At 41.6% G+C, this 15,055-nt stretch overlaps 1 protein-coding gene across 1 annotated transcript; it reads left to right on the plus strand.

The window, feature by feature from the left end:
- Positions 1 to 5,016: 5,016 nt before the first annotated feature.
- LOC137286919 (toll-like receptor Tollo) lies at positions 5,017 to 10,009 on the plus strand. Its single transcript, XM_067818951.1, has 2 exons — positions 5,017 to 5,095; positions 6,529 to 10,009. Exon 2 carries the CDS (start codon positions 6,531 to 6,533, stop codon positions 9,861 to 9,863), a length of 3,333 nt encoding a protein of 1,110 aa, XP_067675052.1. The 5' UTR covers positions 5,017 to 5,095; positions 6,529 to 6,530; the 3' UTR covers positions 9,864 to 10,009.
- Positions 10,010 to 15,055: the final 5,046 nt, after the last annotated feature.

The raw sequence follows: 15,055 nt of genomic DNA on the forward strand, positions 1-15,055 counted from the left end.
CACGGTCATACCTATTTAGCCACATCATCAACCTAATCTCCCGATCTACCTTGTTGTCTCTAAGGTTCTTTTGGACATACTTTAACGCGGATCCCAAAAGTGGATGCCTGTAGTCAATGAATGAATGAATGAATGAATGAGGTGAGGTGAGGTGAGGTGAGGTGAGGTGAGGTGAGGTGAGGTGAGGTGAGGTGAGGTGAGGTGAGGTGAGGTGAGGTGAGGTGAGGTGAGGTGAGGTGAGGTGAGGTGAGGTGAGGTGAGGTGAGGTGAGGTGAGGTGAGGTTTAAAGTTGGGTGGTGTTGCAGTTAAACATGAATATCCCACTCAGATATATTATAATGACTCAGAGCCAGCCAATCCTAGCTGTACCCATAAAGCCGAGCGCAAAGCTAGGACCAACAAGTACCCTATTTTAACGTATTTTCGTAGGACACGGCTGGAGTTAAACCCCTCGACCTTCCGCTTTCTGGGCGGACGCCTTAACCACTACACACTATAGAGGTGGGCGAATGAATGAATGAATGAATGAATGAATGAATGAGTAGTATATGACGCAATGTATGACGAGTTTTGCACATACATGTCACTGAATATTATATCCGATTTTGAATATGCGTTGGCTGAGCTGAAATAAAAACACTACCAAAACCATCAACCGTTTTTTAGTGCTGGGTCATTCTGACGTATGTTACGCTGATGAGAAATACGAAAATAATCAGCATCGCCATAACCTAATCATCAGCCATTCACGCCAGCCTTCATTGAGCTGCAAAGAAAGACATTAAATTCTGCAGTTTTTGTGAACCTTTTGGGAGAATTTCTTTTCCGTTTTATCTGCAGCTAATATAGGCCGTTCTTCCTGTCCTCTGTTTTGACGTCTGGGACATGCAAATATTCCAGCTGAAACTCATAACCGGTTTGGTTCTTGTAAACACCAATTATACCACGGTAATACATTCTCAGCTCCTCTTCCGTTTTATCTGTCTGTGAATATAACAGGAAATGGACATTGCCAGCACCGCAATGTCATCTGCCATTAGGAAGGATAGGCGCAAGCACATCTTTGATGACTTTGCCGGAGACGTTAAAAGCAAACAAAAAAAATCGCATCTATATATAGAACTTATATTGAGTTGATACAAGAATTAATTGAATTTGAAGAGTCATGACTGGGATAAAAACGGTGAATCCACCAATGTGCCACACTTTGACGAAATCAGACACCACAGATTCCAGAATATAACAGCCGTGGAACAATATGTTCTAAGGTTACATATATAGAGTCATTTATAAAAGGTTATGCTTGTGTTGAGTGGCGCCAGTAAATGGTTTCAGAAGTGTGTGCGCGGAGGTTTCTGTATTGCTGTAGAAACCATAAATGATCAAGTGTGTGAGAGGGTTGAGCGTGACTTCGCATATAATGTTATTTCAGTTAACACAGTCTAGTGATGACTTAAATTAGCATTGCACGTTGACGCAGGCTAATTAGGCACATTACATAACTCTTGTTCTCTTGTTCGCAAACAAACAAGACCCTAGGCTAAAGCAAGTCGCAAATGCACAACCAGAGAAAATCGCACGCACGCACGCACGCACGCACGCACGCACGCACGCACGCACGCACGCACGCACGCACGCACGCTCTTAAACATGTGCAATATCTTGAACTGACTGTGTAATATGTGACGTCAGATTGCACTGGTATATGCAGGGATACTGGACTGCCTTATGGAACTCATGGGAAGGATATGTTAAAGCTAAATCGCGACGCATCAGTGTTAAGTGGGAAGATAGCCTGAAGTAACATTCCATTTCGACAACCCATGAACACGGTTATGCTTTTTTGGGCATGTGCTGCAGCTTGACTGACCTGTTTCTCTTACTTTGTTGCGATTATTAAGAATGCGCAGTGACGCATAGGTCGTGATACAGCTGGCTGACAGTCAAACAACAATAGCTCTCTTGTTACTGAAATACAACTTCTTGCTCTGTTGTCAACGAATGACACTCCTCAGTGATATTTTTACTATGCTTATTGTTACATCGAAATGGTATCCACAAAGACGTGGATGTCAGAGGATGTAGTTACTTTGACGTGGGCGGTGGGGTAGCCTAATGGCTAAGGCGTTCGCTCGTCACGCTGAAAACCCGAGTTCGATTCTCCTCATGGTCATAGTGTGAAGCTCATTTCAGGTGTCGCCCGCCATGATATGGCTGGAGTATAGCTAAAGGCCGCGTAAAACTATACCCAGTCAGTCAGTCCCTCCCACACAATAAACCGTTGCATCTTGCTGCTTGATAGACAACGATTTCTGTTTTCATTGTATTTGAGGCTCATACATCATTGTGACGTCATTGTGTCATGATGTCATGATGTCACAGGGCCAATGAAGCAGTGAGTAAGGATATCAAAGCCTTTTAGAAAAGTCTGGATGATAAAATGAATAACCTGCTTAAGAAGGAATTAAGGACTACAAGGAGAATCTTACCAGCGTGCCTTTTATTCTTCCATGACATTGAAGAATGATTCATTCTGATTTGTTAAAATTAGATATCGTTTTTCATACTGAAACCTCATTTAGGTTACACTCTTTTGCGCAAAATTCGTGCATTGGAATACATCGATTGCCTACATATCGATCCACAGAATATAACCGCAAATAACCGGTAAGCGTTCTATACCGTATTTCCTATACCAGACGCGCTGTCTGCAACGCTAGACGGTTCTGTGAAAATACAGCTGATTTTAACAAATGCGGACAATCAACGTCTTGCACATATTCAGGAAAGACGTTCTGTATACATATATGTAGAAAGAGCCCGATTTCTAAATGGCACTCAAAGAACGGAGACGCAGATATGTCTAATAGAAACATTACGGTAATTTGATATTTGATTCAAACTAAAACTTTTGCATACAAATCATAATGTTAAGATAACTCTTATAGGGGAATGTTCAGTAATTTCCTCATCAAATCAAATGATAACATCGTAAAATGTGACACTAAAATAAGTGTTTTCTTAAACTTTATTCATGACAAGATTTTGTTTATCAGTCTTTTTGTGATCGAGTTTCCTTGCCATCTCAGTCAACCAGCATGCAGTGTTTGGATTTGGCAAGACAGATTTGAGAGTCAGAAAACATTGCTCCCACTCTGCCAAAGACAACGAACCTCACAACCCTGACTTCACTACACAATCACGGGCACTTTATCGCAACAACTTAACAATGAAGTCTTTTTCAGAACATCGGAGTTAAATAAAATATACACGTGCTGCTGTGTCAAGATGACACCTATGACTTTTCTTTCACATGCTGGAATCGAATATGGTGAAGTCCTGAAATTGACAAACCCTTGTCACAGAATGTCGGCTCGTCTGCAAGCCTGAAGAAACAAAACCCGACAAACCGAACAAAACACAGAAACATGGAAATAGGGGACAAATAAATACCAACAGCATATGGTGCGCCATGAGATGATGACGTCACAGCATTTTTGTTTACGTCATTCAGACACTGTAAACATCTCCCCGAGAAACAGTCTCTGAGGTGTCTAAAGACTAGGTAAGTATACAGCCGAGTGAGTGAGTGAGTTTAATTTTACGCCGCCCTCAGTGTGGTGGTAGTGGTGTGTGTCTATTTGTTTAAGTCTATATTCTATTATTTTATACATATTAGCAAACAATCACACAATTTGTATGTGTGAGTGAGTGAGTTTAGTTTTACGCTGCATTCAGCAGTATTCTAGCTACACGGCCGCGGTCTGTAAATATTCGAGTCTGGACAAAACAATCCAGTGACCAACAGCATGGGCATCAGCTTATTGTTTCCGTCACTTCAAGTAGCTTAACGTCATAACGGACTGTTAACAGTGGCGATAATAAAGTACATTTTGTGATTAATGCTTAAGGGCGATGGGGTATCCTGGTGGTTACAGCGTTCACTTGACACGCTGAAGACCTGGGTTCTATTCCCCACATGGGTGCAATGTGTGAAACCCATTTCTGGTGTCCGTTGTGATATTGCTGGAATATCACTAAAAGAGGCTTAAAACCAAACTCATTCACTCACACACTCGTTGATATTTAAAAGTGAGTAAAGTCAAGCGTTACTTCTTCCGAAACATAAATAATGTTCATTTTAGGCAACAAACACGCTTGACCTAACTCGTGAGAATATCACTAAAAGAGGCTTAAAACCAAACTCATTCACTCACACACTCGTTGATATTTAAAAGTGAGTAAAGTCAAGCGTTACTTCTTCCGAAACATAAATAATGTTCATTTTAGGCAACAAACACGCTTGACCTAACACGTGAGAGAATTAATGAGGTTAGCTAATGCAATACTCCATTTATAAACCTATAGACACTTGAATCCTCATGCGAGTAAAACCCCAGTCCATAAACAATGTACAATTTACAGAACCCTACAACATTGTATATGTCATTCCCTTCCCACAGAGGTTACTCCTGTCATATCTTAATTAAGAGAATGTGTATATGTTTGTAACCCATTAGATCATAAGGCGCTTTAAAGGAATGCCGTATGGGTGTTAAAAGGCGGGTAAGATGTGGCGATGTGTAGTCCCTCGAGTAAACCTGTATATGAAATTGAAACAAATATTGACAGGATAGCATGAACAATTCTACGCAATAGAGCTGTTTACACGGACATCGACGTCAACAGATCCTTGAACACCACCGTGGGATGTAAACCAATCCTGCGGAGGTCGGACTGTCACCACAGTCAAAACGAGGCCAGGTCAAGCAGGTCAGGAGCCGTTCTTGCGCATGGAGTTGTGTTACGTCACAAGAAGGGGTGATACAATGTCACAACACAACATGCATCGATCGTTTTTATTGTTTTTTGACAGACTATAAACCTACTTGAGCTGTATATTAATATCAGCTGCTCAGGTATGTATCTAGGTCAGATGTCATGATTTACCGGTTCACTTTGTTCGTGACTGACACATACTTCGAACCCCTGTACGTAATGGTCACGGCCCACGCTATAAACAAACTGGGAAACCTCAGGTCGTCAACAGTTCAGAACACACCTGTGGCATGTACAGGATAAACATTCAACGTGGGTAAGTTGACAGCAGTTTGTGTCGTATATCAGTCATAACACAAGAGTAAGATGAATCACGAACTATGACTGTTAATTTACCTTACAGCATTATCCGTAAGATTCTTGATGCCATTTTGTTTTAACACTGAAACTTATATTTAGGAAAGAAGTCATTGTACTGTATACCTGTCATTTCTGTCAGGTGTTCGCACATTGTACAGGAGAGTTGCGTGCTTAGAGAGTGGGTGAGTGAGTATGTTTCTACGGCGCTTTTATCAATATTCCAGCAATATCAAGGCGGCGGACGCCAGAAATGCGCGCTTCGAGGGACTAGCCTTTTCTCAGTTACGTGAGATATCTGTTTTAAATATGACAACTTGATCTGACATAATTCCCTGCACTTGTCAACTTTTAACACCGTAATTATTTCGTTTCAAAGTATATGTATATATATCATTATGTAATTTATGAAGAGACACTGAACTTATAAATGGTTACTGAAAATATACCATGTTTTTCTCAAGTGAAATAACAGTCTATGACTGAAAATATATTGTGGCAAAAATACTTTCAGCCTGTCTCGGTGAAACTCTGGTTGTCACAGATTGTCAAAAAATGATAATTATACATCTGTCCTTTCTGGTCAGATCGTATGTAAGTCATCCCGAGGCCATACATTTCACTCGTAGCTGATCAACTTGTCAGATCGTGTAATGAATCAATTATGTTAAGAAAATACAAATATCCTCCACTTGATCCTGAAATGAAAATTTTCTTCTAAAATACTTAATTTCACGACGATCCCACCGAAAACTGACTTTCTCCCTCACCCTTTTGAGTCTCCAGTCCAAGAATATGTATGGTTTGTTTGTTTGCCTGTTTGTTGGTTAACATCGCATTCCTCTCATCAATATGACGGCTATACTCTATAGTCCAGTAGTGATTGAGTTAGGACTCATATACGCCGCGTTTAGCAATATTCCAGCAATTTCACGGCGAGGGACACTAGAAATGGGTTTCACTTATTGTACGTACCCACGTCGTTACTCAAACCCGGGCAATCGGTGTGAGGAGCGAACGCCACCACGCCTGTTGGGTCCTATGAAAGCTCGACAATTCGATGTTTGACTCCGTGAGTATCGCTCTATGCGACTAGGACACGGTGACATTCATCAACCAAGAACCTGACAAACGGATGACCTTTGACGATGCATCATGGGTTCCGAACGCTAATTGTAACCGGACCTTAACGAGAGTATATGTCTGGTCGGCCTAATAACAATGTGAGAGAAATTGTTCGTGAGAGCACTTTATACCTGTGCAGTATCCGGTTCACCTATTCATAGACACCTGCATATAACTTAATTGCTTTAACGAAAAGATCTATTATGTTGACATATCGTCATGTCGCGCTAATTTTTTTAATAAGTTGAAGCAATCACTTTTTTTCAGGAATGTGGACCCAATGTTTAACCGTTTTTGTGAGTGTCTCCATTGTCGTGGCGTCATCACACACCAAACATGGCTGCCAGTACCCCGGATGTGAATGTAAAATACTCTCCGACTCCACTTACACGTTGGCGTGTCATAAGGGCACAGTGTTGACGTTGAGCGTCGACCCGCACGCGACTGACACCACAACCAGGGTTCAAATGCAGTGTAGCGGGGAGCCCACTGACACGGAACTACTTTTTAGTCAACATATCGACATGCAGCACGTGCAGGAGATGAGCATACAGGATTGTGTGACAGCATGGCCGTTTATGGAGGGCACCCATCTCTCTCAGATCACAACGTTGTACTTGAACAATGTCATGTTAGTGAACAAGACACTGAGTGATCTCGTGACCTGGTGCCCCCTCCTTGACACCCTGCACGTGACCCAGTCAGATCCCATCATCGCATCATACGAATGCACAATCCGTCTGGAACCTCGACCAAATTCTTCAGTTTATGAAACTGTGAACATAACGTATTGTGATGAAATTACAACGACACCAACTCAATTAACAATACTCGATTTAAGACATAATAATTTAACCAGTGTTCCACCTTTCGTCGGAAACTCGCCGAATTTATCTGTGTTGTATTTACAGTTCAACAAATTAGTCCGCCTTTCTTCTGAAATATTTCATTCTTTGTCAAACTTGACCATACTGGATCTTTCGGGGAATCGTTTGAGAACACTTCCTGTTAATGTGTTATTAGAGCAAGTACAGCTGAGACACTTGAATCTGTCTCACAACCATCTATTCAGCCTCCCGTTTCGGCTGCTGACAAATACAGGCAATCTGATTCATCTGGACCTCTCCTTCAACCGTCTAAAGTACATCCCTCCCGCCATCTTTCGTAACCTTCATAATCTGACATCTCTGAACTTGACTTCAAACTCAATCTCCCTCCTGATGCGCAGCCACTTCGTCGATCTCACCAGTCTCGTGGAGCTGTATCTAGGTAACAACAAGTTCAGAAGAATTCCTGACATCACTTCCTGTCACGAGCTGCGTGTGGTGGACTTCCGGTATAACCTGCTAACCAGCACATACAGCAACTCCTTCAAGGGCCTGAGTAAACTTGAAGGAATCGGTATGAAACATAACCGTCTCACAACACTGATCGTCCGTCACCTATGTGTCTCTCCAACACTCTCTATTCTCGACTTTTCCTTCAACAGCATCGCCAGCATAAACGAAAACCCAGATTACGGTTCCAAAGAAGGAAATAAGAGTTCGTTCTCGATGCTGAGCAAGGTTTGGTTCCTTAACCTTCAGCAAAATAAACTGTCACACATCCACGGTGTTGGGTCGGTGTTTTCAGGCCTCAAGTATCTTTTCGTCGACAACAACATGATCTTCAGTCTCCGCATTTCACAGAATGACCTACCAGCATCTATTGAATGGTTCAGCGCCAGTTTCAACAGGATTGAAATAATCGAGCTTAACCTGTTTAGGTCATTATCCAACCTGAAAGCCGTCAGTTTACAACATAACTACCCGCATCTAACTAATCTGCCTCTCCAGCTTGTACAGGTTGTGCCCAATACTAGACCCACAATGTATCTGTCAGGGAATCTGTTCATGTGTAACTGTCATATGGCTTATCTGAAGACATACTATAAGGAAAGAAACAGAGAGATCTTCAGGATGTACTATCCAGTATTCGCGGACCTAGAAGAATTGAAATGTATAACCCAGAGGAACGGGACTGTGAGGAAATTGATTGACGTCCGAGAAGACGAGTTCATGTGTTTGAATGAGGGTACTGTTTGTGCGCGGTATTGTGCATGCTGTTTGGGAGAAAGCAGCAAAAGCTGCCCGTGCCTTCACAAGTGTCCCGGGGGTTGTCAGTGCTACGAGGGCGGATCTCCCTGGGGGGTGTATGACTATAAGGTCTTCTGTGATAACACCTCACTCAACATAGTCCCGCATGACGTTGCTCCGGTTACCACGTATCTTCATCTTGAAAGCAACAACATCACTGTGGTGAAGAAAAATGACTTTTTCTATCTAAAGCAACTAAAAAAGCTATATTTAAATAACAACAGCATATCAAGTCTTCAGCCTGGCTGTTTCAATGGTCTTGGTGAACTTACTGAACTACACTTGCAGTTTAACCAGCTGCAGAGTCTATCGGCTGGGATGTGGACAGGGCTGGGGAACCTCACCCATTTATATCTTCAGAATAATCTCCTTCACACGTTAAGGTGGCACGTGTTCAGTAACCTCACGCACCTCCAGTATCTTGACCTCGGTAATAATCTCCTCACACGTGTAAGTGCTGACTATTTCCCGCCACACACAGCCTTGTCCACCATTACAATTACCCACAATCCTCTCTTGTGTTCCTGTTCACATATAGAAGAAACACTCTCCTTTCTTGCGCTGTATGGCTACCGTGTGTCGTCACTGGACGATCTGTGGTGCTTCTACCAGAACACATCAGATGTCATGATAAAGTCTACACCAAGGTCAACGTACAATTACTCTCAAGATATGCTGTTGATAAAGGACTTCGACGTTAATAAATGTTTCGAGAATGTGACTTATTTGAACGCAACATGGATTGACAATAAACGATATGAAGAGGACAACCGATACAACATTACCCTAATCACTCTGTGTGTATTCCTGATGATTGTTGTAGTCGTTGCATGCGTGACGTACTGGAAACGTCGGGAATTGCAGGCGTTTCTTTACGTCACGTTCGGTGTTCGCGTACGGTCCAAGAACGCCAGACTTGATGAAACAGGACGTACGTACGATGCCTTCATTTCGTACAGCAGCCATGATGAACGGTTGGTGGTGAAGGAGTTGGCTCCAAGGCTGGAAGAAGGAATGGGAGGAGAACACAACCGTCTTTACAAACTGTGCCTTCACTACCGGGACTTTCCTGTCGGGGACTGTATAGCAGACACTATAATAGAGAGCATCGAGGCCAGTAAACGTACCATTATGCTGCTCTCGGACAACTTCTTGGCAAGCGAGTGGTGTCGCTATGAGTTCCAAACCGCTCACCACCACGTCCTCAAAGAACGGTCCCACCGACTTATCATCGTGTTGTTACATGACCTTGACGACAGCAAGTTAGATCCAGACCTACGGGTGCATTTGAAGGCAGGAAACTTTCTGCGTTTCAATGACCCCTGGTTTTGGGAAAAGCTCTATTTTGCTCTACCTGACGTACCAGTGGAAACGGGCAACAAGGGGAGACAATTCAAGGACGGTGATGCACCCAGAGATGGTGAGGTGAATCTGAACTTCCATTTTTCTGATGGTGTTCCTTTATAGCATGTCCAGTACACACAGAAATGAGAAAATGGATGGATGTTAATGCTCAGTACATGTTGTTTACAAAGGTTTTACAGTTTTTCATTGTTTTGTGGTATGTATGATATGATTAAGGTTTGCACATCTGAATAAATTGTTATGATAAACTGTGTGATGGTACTTTACGACCTTGAGAGATATGATCCTGTGCTTCACATGCCACACACTCTGGACGCAGTCTATAACAGACAGTGAACACCTGACCTTATGTCTCCGACACCAGTCACTGCCTCTCTTCGAATTCAGTCAATATTCCGCTTGTGGTTAGGGCAGCAGGGTCACACGAATGTTTCGTTCGAGAAATATTTTTAAAGTCATCTTGGAGTCTCAATATTTGCATAATCAATAAAACCAATCCAGTTTGCAATTATTAAACACTTTTCAGAAATATAATTGGAAATACAAAGTGGACACGTAATAATTACGTCAGAATACGTCTTTATCAAATATGTTTGTCTCCTTCTTTTACGTGTATCAAAGAGGTTTAATTCTTTGAAATAAATAGGCAAAAACAAAAATATTAATTCAATGTATGAGTCCTTTGGTGATATTAAGTACCACAAGAATCAAACAGGAATAGTTCCTGTTCGATGTAGTTCTGATGTTCCTACGCCAATATGAAATCCTTCCAGAGGGGCACGAGTCGCTATTCGGCCAGTCCCGGAATAACACGTACGAGTTGGTCACGAATGTACCTCGCCTATGCAACTAGCGTCGGTTTGGCTGATGAATTGCAGAACTCGAAAACATATAAAATATCAATGAATAAACATCAAATACTCAATGAAACACTGACCAAAAACAAAACATCACACCGACTCTAGAAAGTTTTTGCAGAATTCTTGTCCTGAAAGTAAGAAAAGTTGTTTAACAAACGATCATGAAAATACTGACGAAACTGACTGTTTGTTACGAAGGAGGAGTGCAGAGAAAGGGAGAGCGAGGTGATCGAGAAGCACGTGCACTCCTGACTGTTTCTCTGCACCACTCCTTCGTAATAGTGAACTGAGTCAATATTTTAATGATGGATTGTTAAACAATCACATTGGTACCCATGTGGGGAGTCGAGCCCGCCGGGGCCTCGACGTGACGAGCGAACGCTTTAAAAAATTATCCTCTTGGCTACCCTACCGTCCCCAGGATCACAAAGAATGATATGTTTCTGTAGCGAGACTCTGTTGAGTGTGCATGTACAATGCAGATTATGTTATCATTACCTTATAAAACACTGGAAATCAGACAGTTCCCAAAACAATTACCAGCTGCGTCTGTTGCCTTCCTCTACATTCTATATCCACCGTTGTAGGCCATGAATTATGTTCCAATGTGGCCAGTAAAGGCACAAAACAAATTGTGACACTTTTCCTCGCATGTATTTTGCTGCCCCTTGTTTTTCACGAAATATTTTGACAGAACCTCAAGGAAAGACGTTGCAAAATTGCTCTCGTCATCTGAGGAAGTAGGTGCAATACATATAGCTGAGACAGGTAGGTTCCGCCATTTACTCTGTGAGTCACGTACATAGACTCAAGTCATCTGTCCTTCATTTTGTCACCCATTCGAGTAGTGTTTGCAACAATACATACAAAAACACCTTGTAATCCATTAACTCCTATTGTTAAGAATGTATCTATTGTCACGAATATTATGTACGCCAACAAAATTAAACAAATGAATACAATTATCAAAGGATACATAACACGAAGGTTTAACTTCAGGGATGTCTTCTACAGTTATTAGGGGCAGCGTGTTAGCCTTGTGTTTAAAGCGCTCGTCACGTCGAAGACCTGGGTTCGAATCCCCACATGAATAAAATGTGTGAAGCCCATTTTTGTTGTCCCCTGTCGTGATAGTTCTGGAATGTTGCTAAATGCAGCGTAGAACTAAACTCTAACTAGTCTAAATGTTGTTGTTATTATTTTTAATGGTGTTATTTTGTGCACTGGGGATGCGTACGTATACCACTGACATCAACCTAATAGCTTAGGTGCCGTACTTGTCTCTAAACCAGTGACCGTCAGTTCCAGAGTAACCGGCCTCGATTATCTAGCCACACATATTGAATAAAAGAAACTATCGGTCACAATGAAACCAGTCGATAACTGGAGATGTAATCTTGGCCTAGTTTGTCATCATGGCGTTATTGACGGTTTACACTATGTACACACAACAGTGATTATAACTGACGTAAATCAGGGATTCGAACCCACAGGTTTCGGCTAGCTCTCCGTGCGCATCTTTGCACTATTTCAACCCAAGATGTTGGTCACTGGATAGTCTGGTCAAAATCAGTTTTCACAGACCGTCGCCATGCAGAAGGATACTCAGTATGGCATTAGCAAAACACCGAACCGACGAGCCACTTCCCGAACAACCGTACTTCATAAGAGGAGAATATCTCCATCTTGTTGAATTCACACTAGCATATGAACTGTATTCTGTATATTGAAGTGTGCAATGTCAGATCGTTTCCATAAATGTTAATTAGTATCTGTGAGAATCAAAGAACACCCCATGTTTGCTGCAGATGAGTCCGACTAACATCCAAACATTTTCATCGTCTGCAGACTCATATTACACAATTAACTGCTGTCTGAAACTTCAGATCAATGTGGGTTCTCATTACTTAGTCTAGACATGAACTGGACAAAACACCACGCCGGAGACGTTGCTTCCGGTACTGACGTTACACTTCATGATGCAAATTGGACAGATCCCCAGGGAAGGTGACAACTGCAACATCGTCTGTTGATTATCCGTTACGACATCTACACCATATGCAATATACGTTAACAACACCTGATCACACCGTCCTCACACAGGAGCTGAATGTGAGGTCTATGCTTATGATCGTGCTGTCTGGAAAACAAATCGCTAGATTGTGTGTCATTGAATTTATTTATGTAATGTACTGAGTTATACATTCTTATGCAGCTGATTTATTTTCTTTAAAAATGATCTTTGGGGACCTAATGGCTTTTACATGATAATTGTGGAAGGCAAGTTTCTTTAAGTGAAATGCATTAAAATCCGAAAAGCGATGTTCTCTAGGAAAATATTCTTTTCAAGGACCTTTCGATATTTTTACTTATTTCACAAACTTGGCTTTCCCTTTTTCAAAGCCAGCCTTGTATTTTCTTAAGCATGTTCAATATGTACTTCGCATTTCACAGTATCATAAACCATGAACATTAATCCAACATTTTCTGAAGATTTTCACTCTTTTGCATACGGGTCGCTTAGCAACCTTACATTCTGTAGGTAAATGTGATTTCTCTGAATCATGTGGTGCAAATTGTGTTTCCGTTTTTTTAACAATCTGCAGTTTAAGAACATTTCCCGTTTGCTTTATTCACGTTTAAACCGGTTTCACTAAATTGCGAATAATTTCCTGAGGACATTCTTTCTCCAACTTTTCTTATATATACTTCAGGTCATTTCACACAATTGTTAAATTTAGGATGCTGTCTATGTTTTGAAGATGAACAGGAAAGTTATGTTTCATTTCTCACGGAAAAAGGTCAAAATCGTGGCGCCCGCAGCCTTTATGGAGACAATGTGTTTCAAAATATCGAACTGGGGTATGAAATAGGAATTTACACTGTAACTACATGGTGGAGTTTTTACAAACAAGGCTGCATCTCTATCACTTCGGTTGATGGCACTGTAGTCTCTAATTATGAATAACTTCGACAGTGAGTTTAGTTTTACCCCACACTCTGCAATATTCCAGCTATGTGGCGGCGGTCTGTAAATAATCGAGTCTGAACCAGACAATCCAATGATCAACAACATGAGTATCGATCTGCACAACTGGGAATCGATGATATGTGTCAACAAAGTCAGCAAGTCAGTATTCTGGAAAACAAATCACAAGACGACTTGTCGGACTCTATAAATGTACTGCATTGAGGTGCACGTTATTTCGTAACTGATACAATAAGTTTCGTAACTTTGGGTGGGGTGGGGGTGACATCAACAACATTTTGTCGTATATTAGAATACCGACTTCTAAATGCCTCTCAAGAACCTCATTGAGTATAATAGTTCCCGATATATTGCGTTAGCGAGAATCGGGACGAACCTACGGACGTAGAGACGCTGCTGAATACATGGTTCCCCGTTCCCCGTTGCAGCGGTGAAGAAAAAAATATTAACGAATAATGAGGGAAGGACGTAATTGGGGTATCCTCTTTCAGACACCATGGGATGAAAGTGCAATCCCCTCCCCTTCCTCTAATGATAAATGTCAAGGAAAAGTCATGTCGCTCTTGGAGACTGAGGGTCAGGTGACGAGTCATTCCGCCCCAAGCTGAGTTCTCGTTGGAATGTGGGAGTAAAAACAGTTGTATGTTTTCACGTGTATTTTGTTACTTATTGTGAACCGTATTATGAAATGAAGTGTCATTTATGGTACAAACCGCAGTGAGTTTCAGGGAAACTAAAGGTCTCTAGTGTCAATTGTTCAACCTGAAAGCAAGCTGAATCGTACCGATGGGAGATGTAACAGTGACATATGTGAAAAGCGGGCTCTATATGGCCGCGTCCTGCTTATGTGTAGCCGTCCCCAGTCACGCAAGACCGAATTCTGTTTGATCTGGCTGGCCACAGTGATGAACTGAAGTCCATTTATAGTGTTGAATATTCTTACGCAACCACACCACATACGAGCTCATCACAAAGGACAAACGGCCACTAGATAAAAATTACGTTTCTTATTTGTTTTCTTCGAGACATTTCTTGATTACAGATTATCTGTTGTAATTATATCAATCGACCATATGTATTAATACAACAACAACAGAGCATTAAGCTGATTGGCTAGCCTAGTGGTTAAAGCGTTCGCTCGTCACGCCAAAGACCCGGGTTCCATTCCCAAATCGGTACTTCGTTTCAAGATAGTGACATTATAAGAATGTAATGATAGCGGTGCAAAACCATCTTCAATCCAACGTTACTAATTTATCAAAACTAACCACATATATTCTCATTTCGACTTATATTCTTTGCGGGATTAAAATTACAAGTATAAAATGTGATTTAACATCGTGTTCAGATCATTGCACTTGCACAGATAATAACTATGAGTATTGGATGCTAGAGTAAGTGAGTATGATTTTACGCCGCATTCAGCAATAATCCAGCAACATGAT

Source organism: Haliotis asinina, chromosome 6 (genome assembly GCF_037392515.1).
Source record: "Haliotis asinina isolate JCU_RB_2024 chromosome 6, JCU_Hal_asi_v2, whole genome shotgun sequence".
NCBI lineage: Eukaryota > Metazoa > Mollusca > Gastropoda > Lepetellida > Haliotidae > Haliotis > Haliotis asinina.